Source organism: Halichoeres trimaculatus, unplaced genomic scaffold, assembly GCF_033239565.1.
Source record: "Halichoeres trimaculatus isolate MK-OKI-2021-1 unplaced genomic scaffold, fHalTri1.1 fHalTri1_scaffold_4, whole genome shotgun sequence".
NCBI lineage: Eukaryota > Metazoa > Chordata > Actinopteri > Labriformes > Labridae > Halichoeres > Halichoeres trimaculatus.
Window position 1 is genome coordinate 4152225 of NW_027437182.1, and position 19342 is coordinate 4171566.

General features: G+C 37.6%; 1 protein-coding gene across 5 annotated transcripts; it reads left to right on the forward strand.

Moving 5' to 3' along the window:
- Positions 1-391: 391 nt before the first annotated feature.
- On the forward strand, positions 392-18048 carry LOC141789099 (dual specificity protein phosphatase 22-B-like). Of its 5 annotated transcripts, XM_074668405.1 has the most exons (8): positions 392-410; positions 1959-2098; positions 7347-7380; positions 8772-8854; positions 12370-12419; positions 13884-13958; positions 14507-14678; positions 17422-18048. In XM_074668405.1, exons 5-8 carry the CDS (start codon positions 12373-12375, stop codon positions 17566-17568), a joined length of 441 nt encoding a protein of 146 aa, XP_074524506.1. In that variant the 5' UTR covers positions 392-410; positions 1959-2098; positions 7347-7380; positions 8772-8854; positions 12370-12372; the 3' UTR covers positions 17569-18048. The 5 variants fall into 5 exon arrangements, with proteins under 5 accessions (XP_074524506.1, XP_074524505.1, XP_074524508.1 ...); XM_074668404.1 differs by lacking the exon at positions 392-410 and having other exon boundaries at positions 1680-2098; XM_074668407.1 differs by lacking the exons at positions 392-410; positions 1959-2098; positions 7347-7380; positions 8772-8854; positions 12370-12419 and adding an exon at positions 12772-12832.
- The last annotated feature ends 1294 nt before the right edge of the window (positions 18049-19342 follow it).

Sequence of the window (19342 nt, forward strand, 5' to 3'; positions counted from 1 at the left end):
TATCTTGACATCCTTCGTGTGCACTGAAAAATGGTTAAAATGACTCCAGAATACATCATTATGTAACACTTGACACAGTGAACACAGAACAAAATGGAAGGCAACAGATAAATGAAAAAAAAAAAAAAAAAAAAAAAACAGGTAAAAAGTCTAAGAATCCCATATTTACCAAAGTCTGCACAAATCTGGAAAAAGGAATAACATGAATGATGTGTTCTGTGCAGGATTTACTTAAACAGAAGTTTCCACAATGATAAAATTTCATACAAATGACACCTATATCTTTCAGAATCTATACAACATTAAAGATGCTGTGAGGGTGATCTGTTTTAACTGGACTGCCTTACCACCTTTCTGACCCGGAGTCTCGCGTGTCGTAAAACACTGTCGTAAAAATGAAAAGAGAAGAGGTAAGGTATTTATTACTACGTAGCGCTGTTGTTTGAAACGTGTCAATAAGCAAATTATGTAAGTTTGTACTATGTGTCAGTAGCCGGCTACATGTAGCTCTGCTAGCAGCTCGGTGCTACAACGTATGCTAACGTGACAACAAGCTAACTGTCAGTTCGAACAGTAGTTTCGTACCCGTCCAAACGTATCGCTACTGACTAGCCTGTTGCTGTGAGACATGTCTGTAATGTGTAACGTTAGTAAATCCTGGTTATGTCCTGCCAGTCATCTACCAAGCAGAGCTAACATAACCTCACTCTTCATTTTATTAATAGACTCTCAAGTTTGAACAGACCACTGCAGAATAACTGCTGACTGTGGGTTGGAGTCAACATTAGCACAGTTTAGCCCTTCGTCAAACTTCGTCAGCCATTTTGGTGTTGTCATAGAGACTTGGATGTGCTGTAAATCAATCTAGTCCTGATTGGGAAGCTATGTAGCATTTTGAAATAACCTCTAATATTGGTGCTGATAATCTCATTTTGCAGTGTGGATTACATTCAGGCATATACCTAGAAGGGAGACTTTTTCAAGTTCACTCAGACTCTTCAGTCCCTTTAAAAAATCCATATACTGTTGGGGTTTTTTTAATACAAATATCACCTATTTTGAACCCTATCTCATCTATTTGCACATTTTTTTCTTCACTAAACATTCAGTTAATCAACATTAAAAGATATGCACTGCAAAAAAACAGATTAAATGAACCGGCTGTCTGAGATATAACCAAGCATCAACCTCTGGTCTAAGAATATGAGACAATGCTGAAGTGCTAAAATCTGCTGTTTCTCCAGTGTTCGCTTGAGGCTGGCTCCGGAAGTAGCGGAAGTCATATACACACCAAGCCAAAAAAAGTCATTTTCAAAGCAGAAATTAACCTATTTACAGCCTGGTTCAAAAAACCTCTCCTATCTGAGTCGCTAATTTTACTATCAGCACCCACTGTATGGAGGGTAATTTTTTTTTCTAACGCGGCCGTTCAGAGGATATTAAGATCGCAAGCTCCCCCAATAAGAGGCATAGTTGAGGGTCACGTGAGGGTAGGCGCCCTATGGATGTAGGCGAAGCCCTTGCCACTACCAATATGGCCGCTATAGCCAATGTGCTTCATTTTCCGTTTCAGAAACAGACGGGTGACGTCGGCAAGACAACCTCCATGTTTTATACAGTCTATGGATATAACAAGACATAAACCAGACTCTGCCTCTTTTTCTTCTTTCAATTGGTTCATTTGAACAAATAGTCAAGAAAATTTTCCCGTTAAACGTTTAATCACTGTTGCAGTTTTATCCCCTCTCTATGAAATGAAGGTAAAATTGTACTGAATATTTAAATGACACAATATAAGCTTATATGGCAGAGTTCTTCCTGTTTGATGATGTCTGAAGCAGAATTTAATTTCTGTTTCTCTGAACTGAGTCATGTTTAAGCTTAACAGCCCCAGTGAGTTTAAAAAAGTTTCATGTTTTCTTTCAACTCTGTCTCTTCCTCTGAGTGTGCGTCTGCAGGTGTGTGTCCGTGGGTGTGTGTCTGTGAGGATCCAGTGATGTGCCCGATTGGTCCATTTGAACAGAATTGCCGTGACAGGGTTGGAAAATATGATGCCACAACTTTTCCTGTTTTCCTTGTGTGTTTGTAAGAAGCTCAGGTAAGACATTTGCCATTTGTTTAAGGTTTGTTTGTTGGTCTGGGATGATAACACTTTGTTTTTACTGATTTTGCTTACTGTTTTTACTTTTTGCTGGTCTCTAAAGTTGATGTAAACAGCTGCTTTATCACCAGTTTGACCTGTGCCGCTGTTTGTCCAGAGAGCTGGGTGTCAAATATTATGTTATATTGAGCTTTTTTCTTTTGGAAGGACTAAAATATTCACAAAAAAATGAAAGACAGAACTCCATATTTAGGGTTGAGGCGGGGTAGAAGAGCATATAGAGCAGACAAAATCAGAAATTGTGTAAAAAAAAGATAAAATACTTTTGATTATAGAGATAGTCTGAAATAATTAAAAGTCTTCTGGCTCCAGCCTCTAAAACGTCTAAACTCTAAAGGACTTAAACCAGAGCAGTGATGATTGTGACTGATAAACGTTTCCTCCAAGCTGACTTCATGTGACTTTTTGTCTTCTTGTAACAGAGCGACCACAGAGCCACTTCAGCCAGGTGTGACTTTAAGGTGTCTGATATTTGGAGGTGACATAAGGGTTACGTTTCCTCAGAGCAAAACAAGCAACATGTCATCCTCCCCCACACTTCTTAAACACACCACAACTCTAAAACTGTGACGGGGGAGTTTTTCTGCACCATCAAACCCCAGCAGCCCCTTTTTTCTAATACGTGATGTGTCTGTTTATGAATGGGTTTCACCCAGTGTTTGTGATGAGCTGTGCAGACCTAGTTCTCAGCGAGAGGCGTCTTTTTGTAAACGCCTCCGCGCTCCTCTGCCTGTCAGAGCGTCTGAGCTGTGCCACGCTCTGAACCACACACAGGAACACAACAACAACAGAAGACAACAGAGCCCTGCTAAAAATATCTCTGTCGCCTCGCAGCCATGTGTTAGAGATGAAGCAGAATTTACTGGAAATGCAGTGACTAACGGGGATTGTTGAGTAGATGTCCACTGAGACATCATTTCAAATAAATGGGCTGATTTTAGGTCTCTGAGAAGAGCAGGTTGAGCTGCGTTTATTAAATTAAACCTCAGGAGCAGAAACATCTTCAATTAATGCTCTGTTTTTTTCTATTTCATCAACACCCAGCTGAATATCTTTGGGTTTTACATTGCTCAAATGACGCCAGACTGACCATTTCAGCCAGTTTATCCTCTTCTTCACCTCAGACATGAAGAAACTGACAAATGTTGGATTGAATATCATTAAATCTGATTCAGAAATTCATGGTTCCCAGAGAAGAAGTCTAATATTTTTGTCATAAAATACTGATATTCATGGTCCCCAGAGGAAAAACACACTTCTTCTTTTGGCAGTTTGATATTTTTACTTTAAAATAAGACTCTATGTCAGCTTTAGGGTTTAGTGTCATAATATGTTTATATATTCATGGTTCCAAGAGGATAAACAAACCAAACTAAAGTGATGAAGTGACTTTCTCTTTGGGGTCAGGACAAAGTTTATATTTTAGACAAATATCTTGAGTATTAATGGGTTGATTGTCAGAAAATTTGGGTCGGTCATTCGTGGTTCCCAGAGGATAAAATGAGTTTGATACTTGTATTTTGACCCTTCCCTGATGTAAATGATACTAATTTCAGTAATATTACTAATTTCCAGTGATAGCCCCAGGAGGTTTATTCATTTCTTTTTCTTTTTTGTAGCCAGATGCTATCAAATTTAGTATAAAGATTCATGATTCCCAGAGGATAGACAATACTGACTGATGTGACCTTCGTCTAAGTAACAGAAGCAAACTGATATTTCAGTGACTGAGAAAATATCTTAAATATTAATGAATAGAATGTTGTTAAATAAAGAAACACGGTCCCCAGGGGATCCATCCTACCTGTTTTAGGAAACCCCTAAATTTATTTATTTTGTCAAAGATCTCGTCATGATCGTCATGGTCCCCAGAGGAAAAGCATACTTCTGCTAAAGTTTCCCCCCTGACATGAACTTGAGCAGTTTAATATTTGTACTTTAAACTAAGACTCTACAACAGCTTTCAAGTTTATTTGCATGAAATGTTGTTCATAGATTCATGGTTCCTAGAGGATAGACGATACAGTCTGAAGTTATTGAGTGACTTTGCTTTCAGGAGCAACTTGGTATTTGAGTATTTGGGGCAAAATATCAAGAGTATCAATGCTTGGTTGTCATAAAATTTGCTGTGGTCATTCCTGGTTCCCAGAGGATAAATAGGGTTTGATATCTTTGTTCCCTGGAATAAATCATACTCATCCATTTTGCTTGGATGAGATTTTCATACTGAAGCAAACTGATATTCAAGTGATAGAGGTATGTTACTTGGATATTAATGGACGAAATGTCATTAAATCCAGTTCAGATATTCACTGTCCACAGAAGATAAATCATGCTTGTTTTAGAGATCCCTTAAAATTTATCTTAGCCCTATTACAAAGTTAACGCTTTTCTACCATATATCAGGTTTTTAGGCAGAACTGTTGATAGTCATGATCCTCTGTCAGTGACACAGAAAATATCTTGAATATTAATAGACAGATTGTTGTTAAATCTGCTTCATAGTCCCCAGGGGATGCATCCTACCAGTTTTAGGAATCCCCTGATGTTTCTATTAACCCCAAAATAAAGTTGATAAGTTTTAGTTTAGTCACAAGTATCGGGCTGTCTCCTTGAAATCTAGATATTCATGGTCCCCAGAGGAAGAGCATACTTCTGCTACTTCCCCTGACATGTGCAGTTTGATATTTTTACTTTAAAGTGAGACTATGACAGCTTTCAGGTTTATTTTCAAGAATTGTTGTACATGGATTCATGGTTCCTAAAAGATAGACGATATAGTCTGAAGTAATCCAGTGACTTTTGCTTAGGGGTGAAAAGTTAGATGATATTTGAGCAATGGAGAAAAGTATCCTAAGTATATTTGGGTTGGTCATTCGTGGTTCCCTGAGGATAAATTGAGTTTGATTTCTTGGCTGTTCCCTTGAATAAATCATATTTATATCAGAAATCTCTTATATCCTGTGATTGCCCCAGAAGGGTCATATTTTGGATTTGGACTGAGATTTTCTTACAGCTACCAGGTCAAACGCTATAAAACTTAGAGTAGAGATTCATGGTTCCCAGAGGATACACAATACTGACCAAGTGACTTTGATATCTTGACTATTATATTTTCACTTGCAATGGGAGTTTTTTTTTTTTTTAGCATGTTCATGGTCCCCAGAAACAAATCAGACCTACATCAGTTATCCTTGTCTTTTCCTTTGATTGCCCCAGTTCATTGGTGTTGGTGTTCTGGACAGAGATTTTCTCACAGCTGTTTGGTCAAATGCCTTAAAATTTAGGATAGAGATTCATGGTTTTCAGAGGATAAATATTCTTCACTCAAGCAAATGAATCACTCCTTTTAAGGGCTGAAATCAGATTAAATGTTTGTTCTGGCATAAAACACTTTGTTATGTATCGAGTTAAAGCATTTGGCTGGAGAATTCATGACATCCAGAGGATGAATCCTAAAGATTTTGTTCATGAAATCACATTTTTGCTAAGTACCACTTGTAGATTTATACGTTTGTGTTGGTTGGATATTTTGAGACAGTCATGATGTTCATTGAACCTGAAATTTGAATCAGACATTCATACTTCCCAGAGGATCAACTCTACTTATTTTAGTCACTCTTACATCATGCTAAAATTTATGTTTTCAAGTTTCATATTGTGAAAAATGTAAGTCAAACATCCAGGGTTGATTTTGTTTTGAATTTGGAATTGAATCTCATGCTTTAACTCTTTAACTACCTCTCCTTTGAACCCTTTAACTTTCTTTTTTTTTAAATGCAAAGAGATATTAAATCTATTTCAATTATAAATCCAAATTTAAAAAAAAACTTTCTTTATCCCTGAGGAGCAATTAAAGGCACACAAAGCAGTAAACAAACAAAAAAAAATACAGCACAGAGTTCAGTATTGTACATTGAGTTTAAATATCAGTAGGCTGTTAGAAAAAAACAAAAAACAAACGAAAGAGGATTAGGGCCACTAAAAATCAAATATAAAAACGCCCAAATTTTTTTGTTGGGTTTTTTCAGAGAAAAAAGTCAAAACTCTGAGAATAAAGTTAGAATGTTGACTTTTTTCCCCAGAAAAAATAGTAATAATAAAACAAACTGGACGTATTTGTTATTTTTTTTCAGTTGCCCTAATCCTCTTCCGTACTTTAAAATTCCATCCAAGAAAATAAATTAATTAATCAATAAATAATGATAAAAAAATAAATATTTTTGCATTATTGTTGTCTGAGCACTATAAACAAAACCCACAAAATTCAGAAAAAATATTTAGAGCTGTAGAGATGTGTTCAGGTTTTACTCAGTTCAACTTACTTTCATGAGATAATAAATAAAAATTAAAAAAAAATGCTCCACCACATGGTTGAGCAGCAAGTTAAAGGGTCAAAAAATACTTAATGGTGCACAAAAAAAATGCAAAAAAATGACATGTTTAAGATAAAAACCCACTGACTTTAAAGAAATTAACCAGACTTTTATCATACTAAGGTTATGATAGAACAAAGAAATAAATTAATACATTTATTAAATTCAGGGTCTTAAAGTTTTAAGCCTCCAGGCTCCTCCACCCCTACACTATTACGTAATGTAAAGCTCATTGTGTGGTATCTAACGCCAGGCTCAGGGCTCCTTGTACGGTATAACATCCCAGCAGATGGTGACAGCACGTTGTGGCCCTCTGCGGCATCTGCTCTCCTCTGCCCTCTGCCCCCTCAACCATCTTTGTCTGGCTGGTATGTGCCTATCCACAGTCCCATGACCCACTCAGGGTCTAAATATAAATACCCAAGGAGGGTGTTTTACAGTTAAGGTCACATTACATCATCCTGAGCAGTCTATTCTCAATCAAGTCGCACTCGGGGCATGTGTTGTGAGCGTGTGGATGGCTTTATGATATCCTGGGTCACTTGGGAAAAGTTTTGGGAGCAGTTGAAAAAACGATGGGTCAGAGTCGCAGCTTGTGATTGTTTGTTTCTTGGAGAAGAGGGCTCGACTGATGCTTAACACTTCTGGAAGAGTTGAAAACACACTCTGTGAATTTGATTTCTTCTGACTTTGACAGACATGGGTAACGGGATAAACAAGGTGAAGTATTAAATGTCGACTCTTAATCACGTGGGAAATAAACTTTCTTCTGTTTATCTGCATCTTGACTCAAGCTGTGTCTCTTTCAGGTCCTGCCTGATCTGTATCTTGGAAATCTGAAAGGTAAGATGTCTTGTTAGTTGTAATTTGAGCAAAGAGTTTATTTATTCTCAGGATAAAGTAGATAAAGTTTCACTTCCTCAAACAGAGCATGCATGTGGTGAGATGCTACACTGAGTTTAGTTTCTATAGAGCCGAGAGGTCACTGCGCCGAGCAAAATGATTGAAGCGCTGTTTTCTGATGTATAAAAAAATACTCTGCCGCCCCGTGTCTGTGTGAGCTCCAGCAGCTGTAGGGAAAGTTGCTGGGAGCATGTGAGGGTTGGTGTGGGAGGGGGTGCCCCAGAGTGTGGGGGTGTCCCCGGTATGATCAGCTTTATTCCACATCGCTCTGCTGCAAATGCAAAAAGCGTTGAAATCGACGTGCGTGCGCGTAACTCTGGATAAATTAATGTCAACATGACACATGATTGGTGAACCGCTGTGAGGAAATATCACACCTTTCAGTTTGACAAAGCCTTTAGATCTTTCCATATCCTGTGTGAGCTAATGTTTTTACACAATCTAAACTCTTCAAGAGGAAAGGAAACTACGAAGGCAGAGAAGCTCGCATAAAAAAACAAATTATAAGAAATCTACATCAACAAACACCTCAGCTTCCGAAACTGCAGCAAGCATCAAAAGCATCAAAACTTTTCTTTTAATAGACTCAGTTTTATTATTTAAACTCTTAATAAAAGAAGCTCTCCTTTAACTGATCTCCTTCAGACAGAGACAGTGTCTCTTGTTTGTGTGGAGGAGAAGGACGAGCTATCACCAGCTCTGATATCACATCATCACCTCGACACCCTATAAAAAAATATTTGTTTCATAACCAACACACTCTGAGCCTCTTTTATTCCTTGACCTTCAAGTCACCGGTTTATTTTGATGGTTACATAACCAGACAGTCTCCCCTCTGCAGCTACAGCTCTGATTTATGATACGTAAGCATGCATGTTTATATGTTTTTTACATTGAGCATGCTGCAGGTTTTGCTAACTCTGATAATGTTTTGGGTGCGGCAGCCTAAAGGTTCATCTTAGGCCTCTATAGGGGGACCATAAGGGGCATCAGCATCCTGCAAACTCACAAAGCGTGAAAAAAAGAGCATAAGGCACATCTGTCCAGGGCAGAGAGCATTGGCTTCCTTTTACAGACTAAAATTTGATTAGAAGAATTACAGTTTCTTGCTTTTGGCCAAGCTGTTCGACTGTTTTAGAAACATTGGTTTTCCGGTTTTTCTTTCAGTTCAGAACAGGAGCAAGACTTTGAGGCCTTGGAGGCCACATTTGCTTTGGAGAGCTCAGAGGAGGGGTGCTGTTGTTGGGTAGAAAATGCTTTATTTAGGTTTGATGGTTGCGGTTGCACGGAGGTACTTTCTAAGACTTGGGCATTGTCTTTGTGCTGCACAGATGCACGAGACAGGGAGCTGCTGGAGAAGCACAACATCACCCACATTCTGTCCATACACGACACAGCAGCTCCCATCCTGGAGGTGAGTGTGAACGTCTGCATGTCTGACTTTGTGCACTAAAGCTGATGGTCATGAAGTGCTCACAAGTCCAGATGCACAAGCAGCTCATATTTATTCATATCAGCAGTTCCCACACATTTTTCAGACCATGAACACCCTTTTACCTCCCGACTTAGCTGACACACCCCCAATGCCCGAAACATATAAAGAAAAGTCATACTGCTGATAGCCATTAGGAACAGTAGGGAGAACAACAGTAAGTAACAATGCAATAATGACAATATTAATGTTTGAAAGTCAAGTATGGTTGCTGAGCGATGAATAACAGTCATTACTATGTAACAAAAATTCTATATTTAAATATTTTAACTGTGATCTCCCATTAAAAAGTGTTTGAATAATGATTAATTTATGTATTTTATTTGTTGATAAAATCTCAATAAATACTGGTGCTTAGCTGCTTTTACACTTACGTTATGCTCCCCCTAGAGGCAGCTTTGGGAAACACTTATTTTTATCTACCTTTATTATTTTATAGTCTGTGTCTTATTCATATTTTAGTTTTTACATGTTTCTATCATTTTTATCATTTTTAGGACCCTTAGTGTTTCCTCTGGGGACCCTCTGCACTAGGAGTGGTGGTCGGCTGTGGCTGCAGGGCCCGTCACATCAGCCCTTGGTGTCTGCAACACCTCCTCTCTGAGCATGTGTCAGTGTCCTGTGGCCGTGGCCGGCTCTCTGCTCCTGATGCAGACGGCTCCCCCGGATGGTGCTTTCTCAACCATCCGCAAATTATAGCCAGGAAGTCCAAGAAACAATTTAGACATCAACAAACTGGGTCCTGTTACACCAATAAAACAGCAGTTTTGTGCCATGGCAAAAAAAAACCCTCAAAAAAAAAAAATACACCTTGGTGCAGTGGCATGCACAGACTTTTTAAAGGGCAGGGGCAAAAAAATAAAAAAAATAAAAGACACATACAGCATGCATTTTAGTCACCCACAGGGCAGTTTATCATATTCTAACCACTTGAGAGGGCAATGAAGAGTGTTTGGCCAACCAGGAGAGCACTTTCACACATGTTTCGGCTCTTGAGAGGTCACTTCAGGGTGTGTTCTTCAACAACTAGGCCACAAGGAGGTGACTGCCCCCCCTTACCCCCCCTCTGTGCACACCACTGCCTTGGAGTCAACATTTCCTCAAAGTTTACAAAATGAATTACTTGTTAAGTATAAATGTAGCCTAATTCTACCGTTGCAAAATACTACACAGCATGTTATTACAAAGTATTAATTCTTATCATTGTTAAGATAATGAGGGGGTGAAAAGCATTTGATAAACAAAGTTTTGATTGATTGATATAAAAAAAACTTCTTTTAGCTTAATATTTGTTTATATATTTTTTTCATTGTTCACTTTTGCATGCATTCATTTTTTAAAATATATTCTTAAAATTACTTTATTTATGCACTTTTTTTTAAAAACCTTGCACCAACAGACCAAGACAACTTCCTTTTAATACGAAAAATACTTTGCAATAAATCTGAACCTGTTTCTGAATCAAAGCTCAATCTGTGATTCAGTCTTCTTATAAACTGATTGAACTGACTGATTGCTTGTTGACTTGTTTACCAGAATGTAAGATTGCTTAATGCATTCAGTAAGGCAGTGCAAGCATACTCTCTGCATTTCTTATTTTCTAAGGATTAGTTTTCAGCTTCTGTTTCAGTAAAACTTAACTATCATCTTCTTCAACAGTTATAAAGCAGATGAGACAACTCTGGTTGTGTTTTCTAATCATACTAAGATGAAGAGAAGTTTTATATTTTTCTTTATGATGCACAATTTCACATTTTTCCTGCTGCTTCTGAAACAGATATTTTAATAGTGTGAAAGTCAGATGTTCTCTCATTTTGCATGCTAAGTCCTGCAGCCTTGCATCAGTCAGGACCTGAAATTCACCTGCTCCTCTCATGACTGTGTTTATTTTAATGCTGTGTTAATCCCTGCTGCAGCTGTGATGCAGATGCAAGTCATGACAACACTGAGAAACAAACACCTATACTTTTAGCTTGTCTTGAAAGTGGAACTGCACTAAAAAGTTTCTGGCTGGATTTAGACGTGGAGATTTGTGTGTGAAAAGATGTTTTTTTTTTCTTTCTTGAGTGTACGTGTGAGAACCTGATAGACTGAAAGTAGAAAATTACCACCACTGATTTTCATTTGCTGACAGATGTAAGACCATAATGTAAAACTAAAATTATTCAAGTTTCATTCAGCTGAGAGTTTGAAAACAGATCTTTTTGAAAGGGTTTAACTGTTGTTTGACTTCAGTGAAATTATCTCTGCTGGGTTTTTGAAAATCTGGATCTTATGTGTGTCCGCTTTCACAACTTTCATCTTTTCTTGCTGAAAGCGAGCCCGAAAAATGCTCAGAGATTTCTGAACACTTTCTCCATCCACTGCAAGCATGTTTCATTGTACATGGAAGAGAAACAGCAACTTGTATTCCAGTATCACTACTCGAACTGGTCAACCACCAAAACTCAATGAAAGCTTTTAAGCTTCAAATCGCCTGAATTTCACTGCCCCTCTCGCAGCTGTAACCCCGGGGCGGAGGACTGTTCTCGCATGAATTTGGGCGACGCAGCTTTCTGAGTTCTGTGGTGGAAAGATGACTCAGGTCTGTGGGACCAAATGGCCAGATGGGACAGTTTTATTTGCATACCTAACAGTCAAAGTGCTGACTGATTGATTTCTTGGAAGACAGCTTGATGGTTCCTGAGAGAGGAAGGTCAAATTTGCAACCACCAAATCTCTAAGGTCCGATGAGCTGTTAACTGAACACTGTGTGGGTCTCATTACCATACTGCAAAAAAGGAAAAAGTGAGTTAAATTTTGAAAATTAAAGCGCTGAAATGTTCCTTTTTTGCAAATACAGACGACTCTTTTCTACATTTATTCTCATTTTGCACACATGCTCTTTGGGAGTTATTGCTGAGTCATGTTTGGGATGATTTCACACAGATTGTGCAAATAAATGAGTAAGTTTAAATAATTTTATAGCCTCTTGATCATAATAATTTAAAAGTGTTGATTTGTGTGTATCCTAACAACTCTTCTGTAGTTTTATGTGCGTGCAAACCAACCTAGGAGGAGTTCTTCCAGGGCCTGCTGCGTCCCAGAGGGCTCAGGGGTTTTTACATCAGTGCAGTCATAACGGGACAAGTCAGTTTCTGTCCACTATATGTGCCACAATCAGCTGCCAGGTGCACTGCACAGAAACACGCCACACGCACAGAAACACATCTTTAAGTCATGACCTTACACAGCAGCAGCAGCAGGGTCAGAGGGGCAGAGTTTCAGGAGCAGTTCCATCCGAGCAGAAACAGGAAGTGTGCTAAAGCCAGGGTTCGAACAGATGACCTGATGGGATGAAAAACCTCTTCACATTAAGTTATTGGTTAAATAAACAGAATAACATGCAGAAATATCATTATTCTTTAAATTACATTCTGTTTTTTTTTTCTCTTCAGGACATGACGTACCTGTGCATATCAGCTGCTGACCACTCAAAACAAAACCTGTGAGTACAAACATGAAGTCTATACCTTAAAGAGATAAAAAATTTCATTATAACACATCAGCTTTTCAGTACTGGATCAGATATTGTGCCTTCTGTGCATTAAAAACATCCATTTTAAAATACTGACTTGAAAAAAAAATCCTTTTTCCTCATATGGATGGTTTTACTGATACAGTATGAAACAAACCCTGGCTCTAAATCCAGTTTAATCCTCTGGTGCATAATTTATAAAAGCCTGCGTCACAATTTTTCTCCTAAGTGGCTTAATTCTTCTTTGGACATGAAAGGTAAGGTGGCGTATGGCTTTCACCTTTTTACGAGATAACGATCTCATAAAAACAGTATTACGTCACCAAAATATGCGCACGCGCTTGAGCAGCGGAAGCGGCGGTTAGCTCCTTCAATTCAAACAAGTTGGTATTCTTTCAACACGGAGTTAAAACCTAACTGTTGTCTGCAAAAAATGTCCCGTTTGTCTGTTATCAGTTTCCAGAAACGATACGTCACCGTGAATTCAGCTCCTGACGAGTTCTGACCGTTAAAGAGCAACTGGTGTTTGGAGTCACCATGCTAACTGCTAACGGCTAAGGCGAACGTGAGGGTCACCAGTTAACAGGGTCACACTGTACACTGAAACACCGGTGACAGCCGTTTGGTTTGTACTTTATACATTCAGTGTTAAGGTTGTTTTCGTGCTGAAGTTATGGGAGTCGTTTAACATCCATTAAATTGTTGCTATTTAGATAATAAATGCGTTTTTAGTGCTTACACCTTCACATCACTTGACCAGCCATCAAAGCTTTTCAGTAATTTCCGTTTTTATGAGATAGCAAAATCAAAAATAAATGATTTCCTGTTTTTACAAGATAGTCATCTCTTAATTTTTTTATTATAATTTTAAGTTAATGCAATACTCCACTGTATTAAAAGGATGTTTTACCTTTCATGATTTTATTATTATTATTATTACTATTATTATTATTTGCAAACCATTTTAACATATTTCACGTTTCACTGTGTATAGTATATACACATATATGTTAAGTTAATAAGCTTTTTAACCCCTTGGTACATTCTGAAACTTTTTGAAAAAATCAAACTTATGAAAAAAATAAACTGAAAACTTTTTTTTCTCATGTCATAAGAAGAATAAAAACACTTAAAATAGCTTTCCACTGCAGTGACCACTGTGAATCACAGGGTTGATAAATCACAGAAACAGGGGTTCACGTTTAAAAAGGTCAGATTGAAGTTATCACTTGCAATCAGATTAAAGTTGCATTAAAAGTCTCTGAGTGTGAGTGTGTGGTTTTGCATCCTGTCTTTTTAAGGTTTCACACAGAGGATCTGTGATGCATATCAAGCTTTTTCTAACAATAAGTTCAAGCTATCAATCCAAAACTTTGAGGATTTTTTCTACATGTAGCGTTCAAAAATGTTAAATATGATATTTTTGTCTCCCAGGATTCAGTTCTTCAGAGACAGCATCATGTTTATCCATGAGTCCAGACTGAAAGGAGAGGGCTGCCTCGTCCACTGGTGAGAAAATCAACTGTTACAGCTTGTTTTGTTGCATCTGAAAAATCCTTTAGTATCACATTGTCATGTAGGGAAATTAAAGCAGTAAAACTAATTGATGAAAAGGTATTTTGATCGGGTTTGTGCCTGCACAGCCTGCTCCATATGATAAACCGTCCAATACTTTGTTTAATGTCTACTTTAAAAATTAGTAACACTCCAGCATCAAAGCAAAGGGTGTGAGCCTGGTATCGTTTATCAATCAGGGCGTAGTGAGAAACTGAATATTCAGTTAGGCTGTGTGTGTTTGTGGAGACGTGTATTTGCCTCTCTGTGATTACTGACTGGAAATCCTCAAATTCAATTAACTCAGCTCTCATTTTCAACCACATCAGTGTCACCAAAGAGACGATCACACTAAATCACATCACCTTTCATCCTTCCTTATATCAAAAAAAGACAAACCACAGATTTTGAGAATATGAGGTTTCACTTCTTTCTCCTCCAAAGCACACACTCTGAGTGTGTGATGTTTTAAACTCTCTGTGTTTGTGTGTGTGTGTGATCAGTGTGGCAGGAGTGTCCCGCAGTGTGACCCTGGTGGTGGCTTACATCATGACGGTGACTGGGCGAGGCTGGGTGGACTCTCTGGCGGCAGTGCGGGCGGCTCGGCCGTGTGCGGGACCAAACCTGGGCTTCCTGCGTCAGCTGGAGGAGTTTGAGAACACGGAGCTGACAGAGGTGAGAGACGCTGAGGATCAGTTAGAGAGGATCACTGAGAGTCATTCAGTGCTTCTCTGGAGTTTCCCTTTTGTAGTTAGTTTTCAGTTTTAACAGCAGACCTCTCAGTCCTTTAGAGAACTCAAATTATCAATCTGTGCCTCAGGGAAACAATCAAGTGTTGATGCAAAACAGGGACGGAGCCAGGATTTTAATTTTGGGTGGGCCTTAAATTACAAAAGTTAGTAAATAACTGTTACTATAAAGATACAGAATAAGTGCTGTTACTATGTATGTTTTAAAGCAGATTTTGTTTGGTTTTTGATCCTTTGATATTTGATAAATCTTTATTGCATCAAACAGCAATGGCTCTAAGTGGTATCAGCCAAAGAGTAGCGCTCTAACCCACCAATGGGCTTCACCGCCACAACTTTTCCATGTATTATTGGCTGTGAGAGCAGCAACATCAACCACAGTCAAATAAAAGACAGAAATCTATAGTCTTTCCCAAAATCATTCTCAAGTACTACCTTAGGCTGAATGAGTCATAACATTTTACCAACAGGAAAAAAATCGCCAAACTTGGCTCATTTTATAAAAACAGGGCATCGAACAAAAACAAAAACAAGTGTAAAGTGACAAGATTTTATATTATTCCTCTTCAAAACCGATTCGAAAAAAATAAAGAAAAAACATTTTTTTTTGCAGAATAAAGATGCAAAATTCAGAGCATGAGTACAGTGTCTGAAAAAAGTTAAAGCTCCTGTGAGGACTTTTTAACTGTTATGATACAGACCGAAATATCTCCTCTTTGAGCCACTGGAAAAAAAAAAAAGAAACAAGTCAGAATGTAATGATGCATCGTAAATCAGTTAAAAAAATCAAATGTGTGAAAAATAATCAAATTCGCTAATATATAAAAAAATAATTGATGCCCTGATCTGTACACCAGGAACCATTTTTTTCTTTAAAAATAATGTAAATGTGAAACTATGCAAACCTGAGATTGTTAAGTTGAAGAGATTTAGTTTATTTGTATTATTCATTTAGTTATTTTAATGTGACATTTATTCAAAAAATCTTTTTTGTTATTATTCATTTTCTATATTTATTTTGTTATTCAAGATGAATTAATATTTCACTTGAACTGTTAAGAAAGGGACAAATTTTGTTTTGCACAGTTTACGCTACCTCAGAGAATTAAAAAGGGAATTGTCTTTAATTTGTTGAAAATGAGAGAAAATATATTTTGTAATTTTTATACATTTAAATATATGTGCGAGTTTGTGTGTTTTAAATTTTGCATTCATTGCATGGTTTGTGTATTGCAATCTTTCTCGGCCACATTTTGTCTGCAAGCTCATTCTGTTAACAAAAATCTAAAAAATCTAAAAAAAAGATATTTAAAAAAATCATGTGAAAGTCGTGGGCTAAGTGTTCTGTTACATCCCTGGGAAAAAAGACCTAAAAAGTCTAAATCATAGGTTTTAAAGCCTGCAACTGCAGACAGAAAGCAGAAGTTTTTGGTCAGAAAACTATCAGCAGGGATAAGAGTTACCACGCTATCCACAGGGGGCGCCAAAGTCCCAGAAAATTCCTTACAGTAGCTTTAATTTGACAGCTTCTGAGACATTTTCCACCAAACCATTTTGTCTTTAAACACATATTACTCTTGTGTTTTTGCAGCCCAAGTTTCACATGCTTTTTCCAAATGTTAATTTGATTCACAATTCTTGATACCAGCTCATTAACCCTTTCATGATGAGGCTAACTTCACATTTTTATGTAAGTCAGTGGGTGCAGCCTGAGGTTTTGAGAGTAAAACCCGGAGACTCTTTAACCAGAGGTGAGTCCAGTCTTTTTCAGATGGGGTGTCCGAACAGGAGGAGTGAGATTTTCAGCGTCAAAATGTCTCAGTTTCAGGAGAACATGAATCCATTTACAGCATTTAGACCACACTACACCAGCTGACAAAGTTTGGCAGAAGAAGTAAGATCTGTCTTTTATTTCGAAGAAAAGGATTTCTGGATTAATTTTGTTGTAATGTTGGACACTGAAGCTGGACTATGAAAAAGCACTACCGATTCTGGCCACAGGTGTCACTGCAAGCAACACCAAACAGATATTCCTCACAACGCCTTTAAGCTCATTTATTTTCACCAATCATACTCATGTTAAAAACTCACATTTAAGCCCAAAATTGAAAAAAAAACCAATAGAAAACAGGACATATAAAACATGCTGCTCATGATACTCTCAGATGGTGACAGCCCCCTCCTGGACCTGCCTGAATAAAGAGGCGTAACAGGTAAAGCTGCTGTGCAGCTGAGCGGAGGAAACAGAGGAAAAGGGCATCTATAGAGCTGGCAGGATGTTGTGTGTTGCCCACACCGCTTGTTTACATATTGCACCTCAAAGTTTAAGCATGCTGGTGCATGAAAGCTGCATTCTGTCTTGTGACCAGCAGGTGGAAACTGCAGAAGAAATAAAATTGAATGAAAAAGAAAAAAATATTGAAACATAATTTCTTAGCTCGGTAAATACTTTTATGATGGGTCTGTGATGTCAATCCCCAGCAATAAATTTGACCATAAAGAAAGGCCAACTTTCAGGAAACACTTCTCGTTTTAAATAAAAATCAAAGAAGGTCAAAATGTCAAACTTGAGTCTTCAAAGCGAGTTAAATTTGAGGCTTCATCCGTGCATCACACTCAGAAACGTCTTCTCTACATCTGAGTCATTTTTCTGACTTTGTCCCCCTCAGTATCGGACCTGGTGGAAGGAGCGATACGGGAAGAGCTCGCTCAACGATGATGAGACCGTGACAAACCTTTTAACACAGAAATCTGAAAACAGCAGCACGACGACCACGACGAGCATCACGCCTGATCTGAGCACGAGAAGCACCTGAGGGAAAATGAGAGACTCTGCGTCGTTTTTTATGAACTCTTTGAGCTACAAACCCACCGATCCTTGCACATCTGCCCTCTCATCGATCCTGCAGGATTATTCTCTGCGTTGAGATGATTTGTTTATTCTCATGTCTGCAGAGGAGCCATGTGAGCGCGGGGGGATTTTTATGTCATTGTCACAGTCCCTCCTCATCATGTCTTCTAACTGTCAAAACAACATGCAAGGGCAGTCAAGCCTGACACCAAGGAAACATGAACATACAGTCCTCAGTGTGGAGTCACATTTAGCGCTGCGCACTCCCCCTCTTAGTTCTGTTATGCTGTGTCTTCTACTTGAAATATGAGTATGACTTTCTGTAGACAGCTGAAGTTTCTGTGATTTCCAGTCAAACAGTAACCAGAGGAGTTTTTATCAGTCTGTCTAAATCCTTGTTTTGATTATAGTGAATTATTCATGACGCTGACAGTTATGCTTTAATACGGAGGATAATCAAAGTCTTCTGTTTGTAACAAATGATCATTTATTAACCTCTGTACAGGATATTTAGTAAACTAAACGTTCAAATTTACTTTTTTGTTTGATTTTTTTATGAATATTGAAAAGACAAACTTTCTTTTTTTTAATAGAAGCTTGGAGCCAGGAAATGATTAGGGAAGGAAGTCACATTCTTCTTCTTCTTCTTTTAAAATTTATAAAAAAAATATCTAAACAGAAGGTGAGGTTTATGAAATATATATATATATATATATATATATATATATATATATATATATATATATATATGTATTTATTCTGACCAAAAATTTATTTGGTCAGATTCCTCATTTTGTTATTTTTTTTTATTTCTCTTTTACTCTTTATTATTATTATTTTTTATTTTATTGGTTTATTTGACAGCGAACATGCAAAACAAAGAAAACTGTCAAGTCAGAGTTAGCTACGAAGCTAATTTCATCTGTGGACCCTGGGTGGGATGCTAAAGAAGATCATGATGTTTCCTGCTACAAAGTTTAATTTTTAAACAAATATTTAAGAGCTTATATTTGTTAAACTTAAATGATTTTAGCCTTTTTAACAAACATTTCACATTTGTTCCTACTTTTACTCTGGGATGTGTCCAAATTTTCTGACTGAGGTCCTGCGCTGGCTCTTTCAGGAATCATTGAGTATTAATTCAGCCTTCCTGTATCCTTCACCATATCTGCTTTGACTTGCATAAAAGTAACCATGAAATGATCATTTAAAGTGAAATGTTTTACTGTTAAAGTGATGAAACAAAAGAGGGATAAGCACATACTCTGTTTCCTGCTCTATCACAGTCCTGTCCTGTCTGACTAAAGGCATGAAAAGCCCCAAAATATAACTTAAAACAATAAATAAAATAATAAATAAATAAATCATTTGAGCTTAAATCAAAATGATCTTTAAGAAAGTTTTTTTTGTCCAGAATATTAGCCACATTCAAATGCATATAAAGATCCATCAGCCTGATGAAACAGCTCGGATTGGTCACTCTAACATAAGCCCCGCCCCAGGGAGGCAAGTAGCCAATCAGAGCGTGAGATTTTAGTGAGACCACTGCCACTGGCCTTGGCCATGCATGCACGTGACTGCTCATACCTAAACTTCTACCAACATAGGCAGGAGATCCAAGAGGTTGTTCCTCTTTTATTAACCTTAATGTTTTTATAAAAGCAGATTTACTTTTGTTTAAGTTTTAAAAAAATAAAAGTATTCCAATTTTGTTTAAAAAGTATGAATTCATGCAGATT

What these genes read in the sequence shown, in the direction of transcription:
- LOC141789099 (XM_074668405.1), top strand. Translation starts at nt 12,373, where the DNA reads ATGACGTACCTGTGCATATCAGCTGCTGACCACTCAAAACAAAACCT. An exon ending in GACCACTCAAAACAAAACCT is followed by an intron (nt 12,420 to 13,883) that starts GTGAGTACAAAC and finishes TTTGTCTCCCAG; the next exon opens with GATTCAGTTCTTCAGAGACA. An exon ending in AGAACACGGAGCTGACAGAG is followed by an intron (nt 14,679 to 17,421) that starts GTGAGAGACGCT and finishes TGTCCCCCTCAG; the next exon opens with TATCGGACCTGGTGGAAGGA.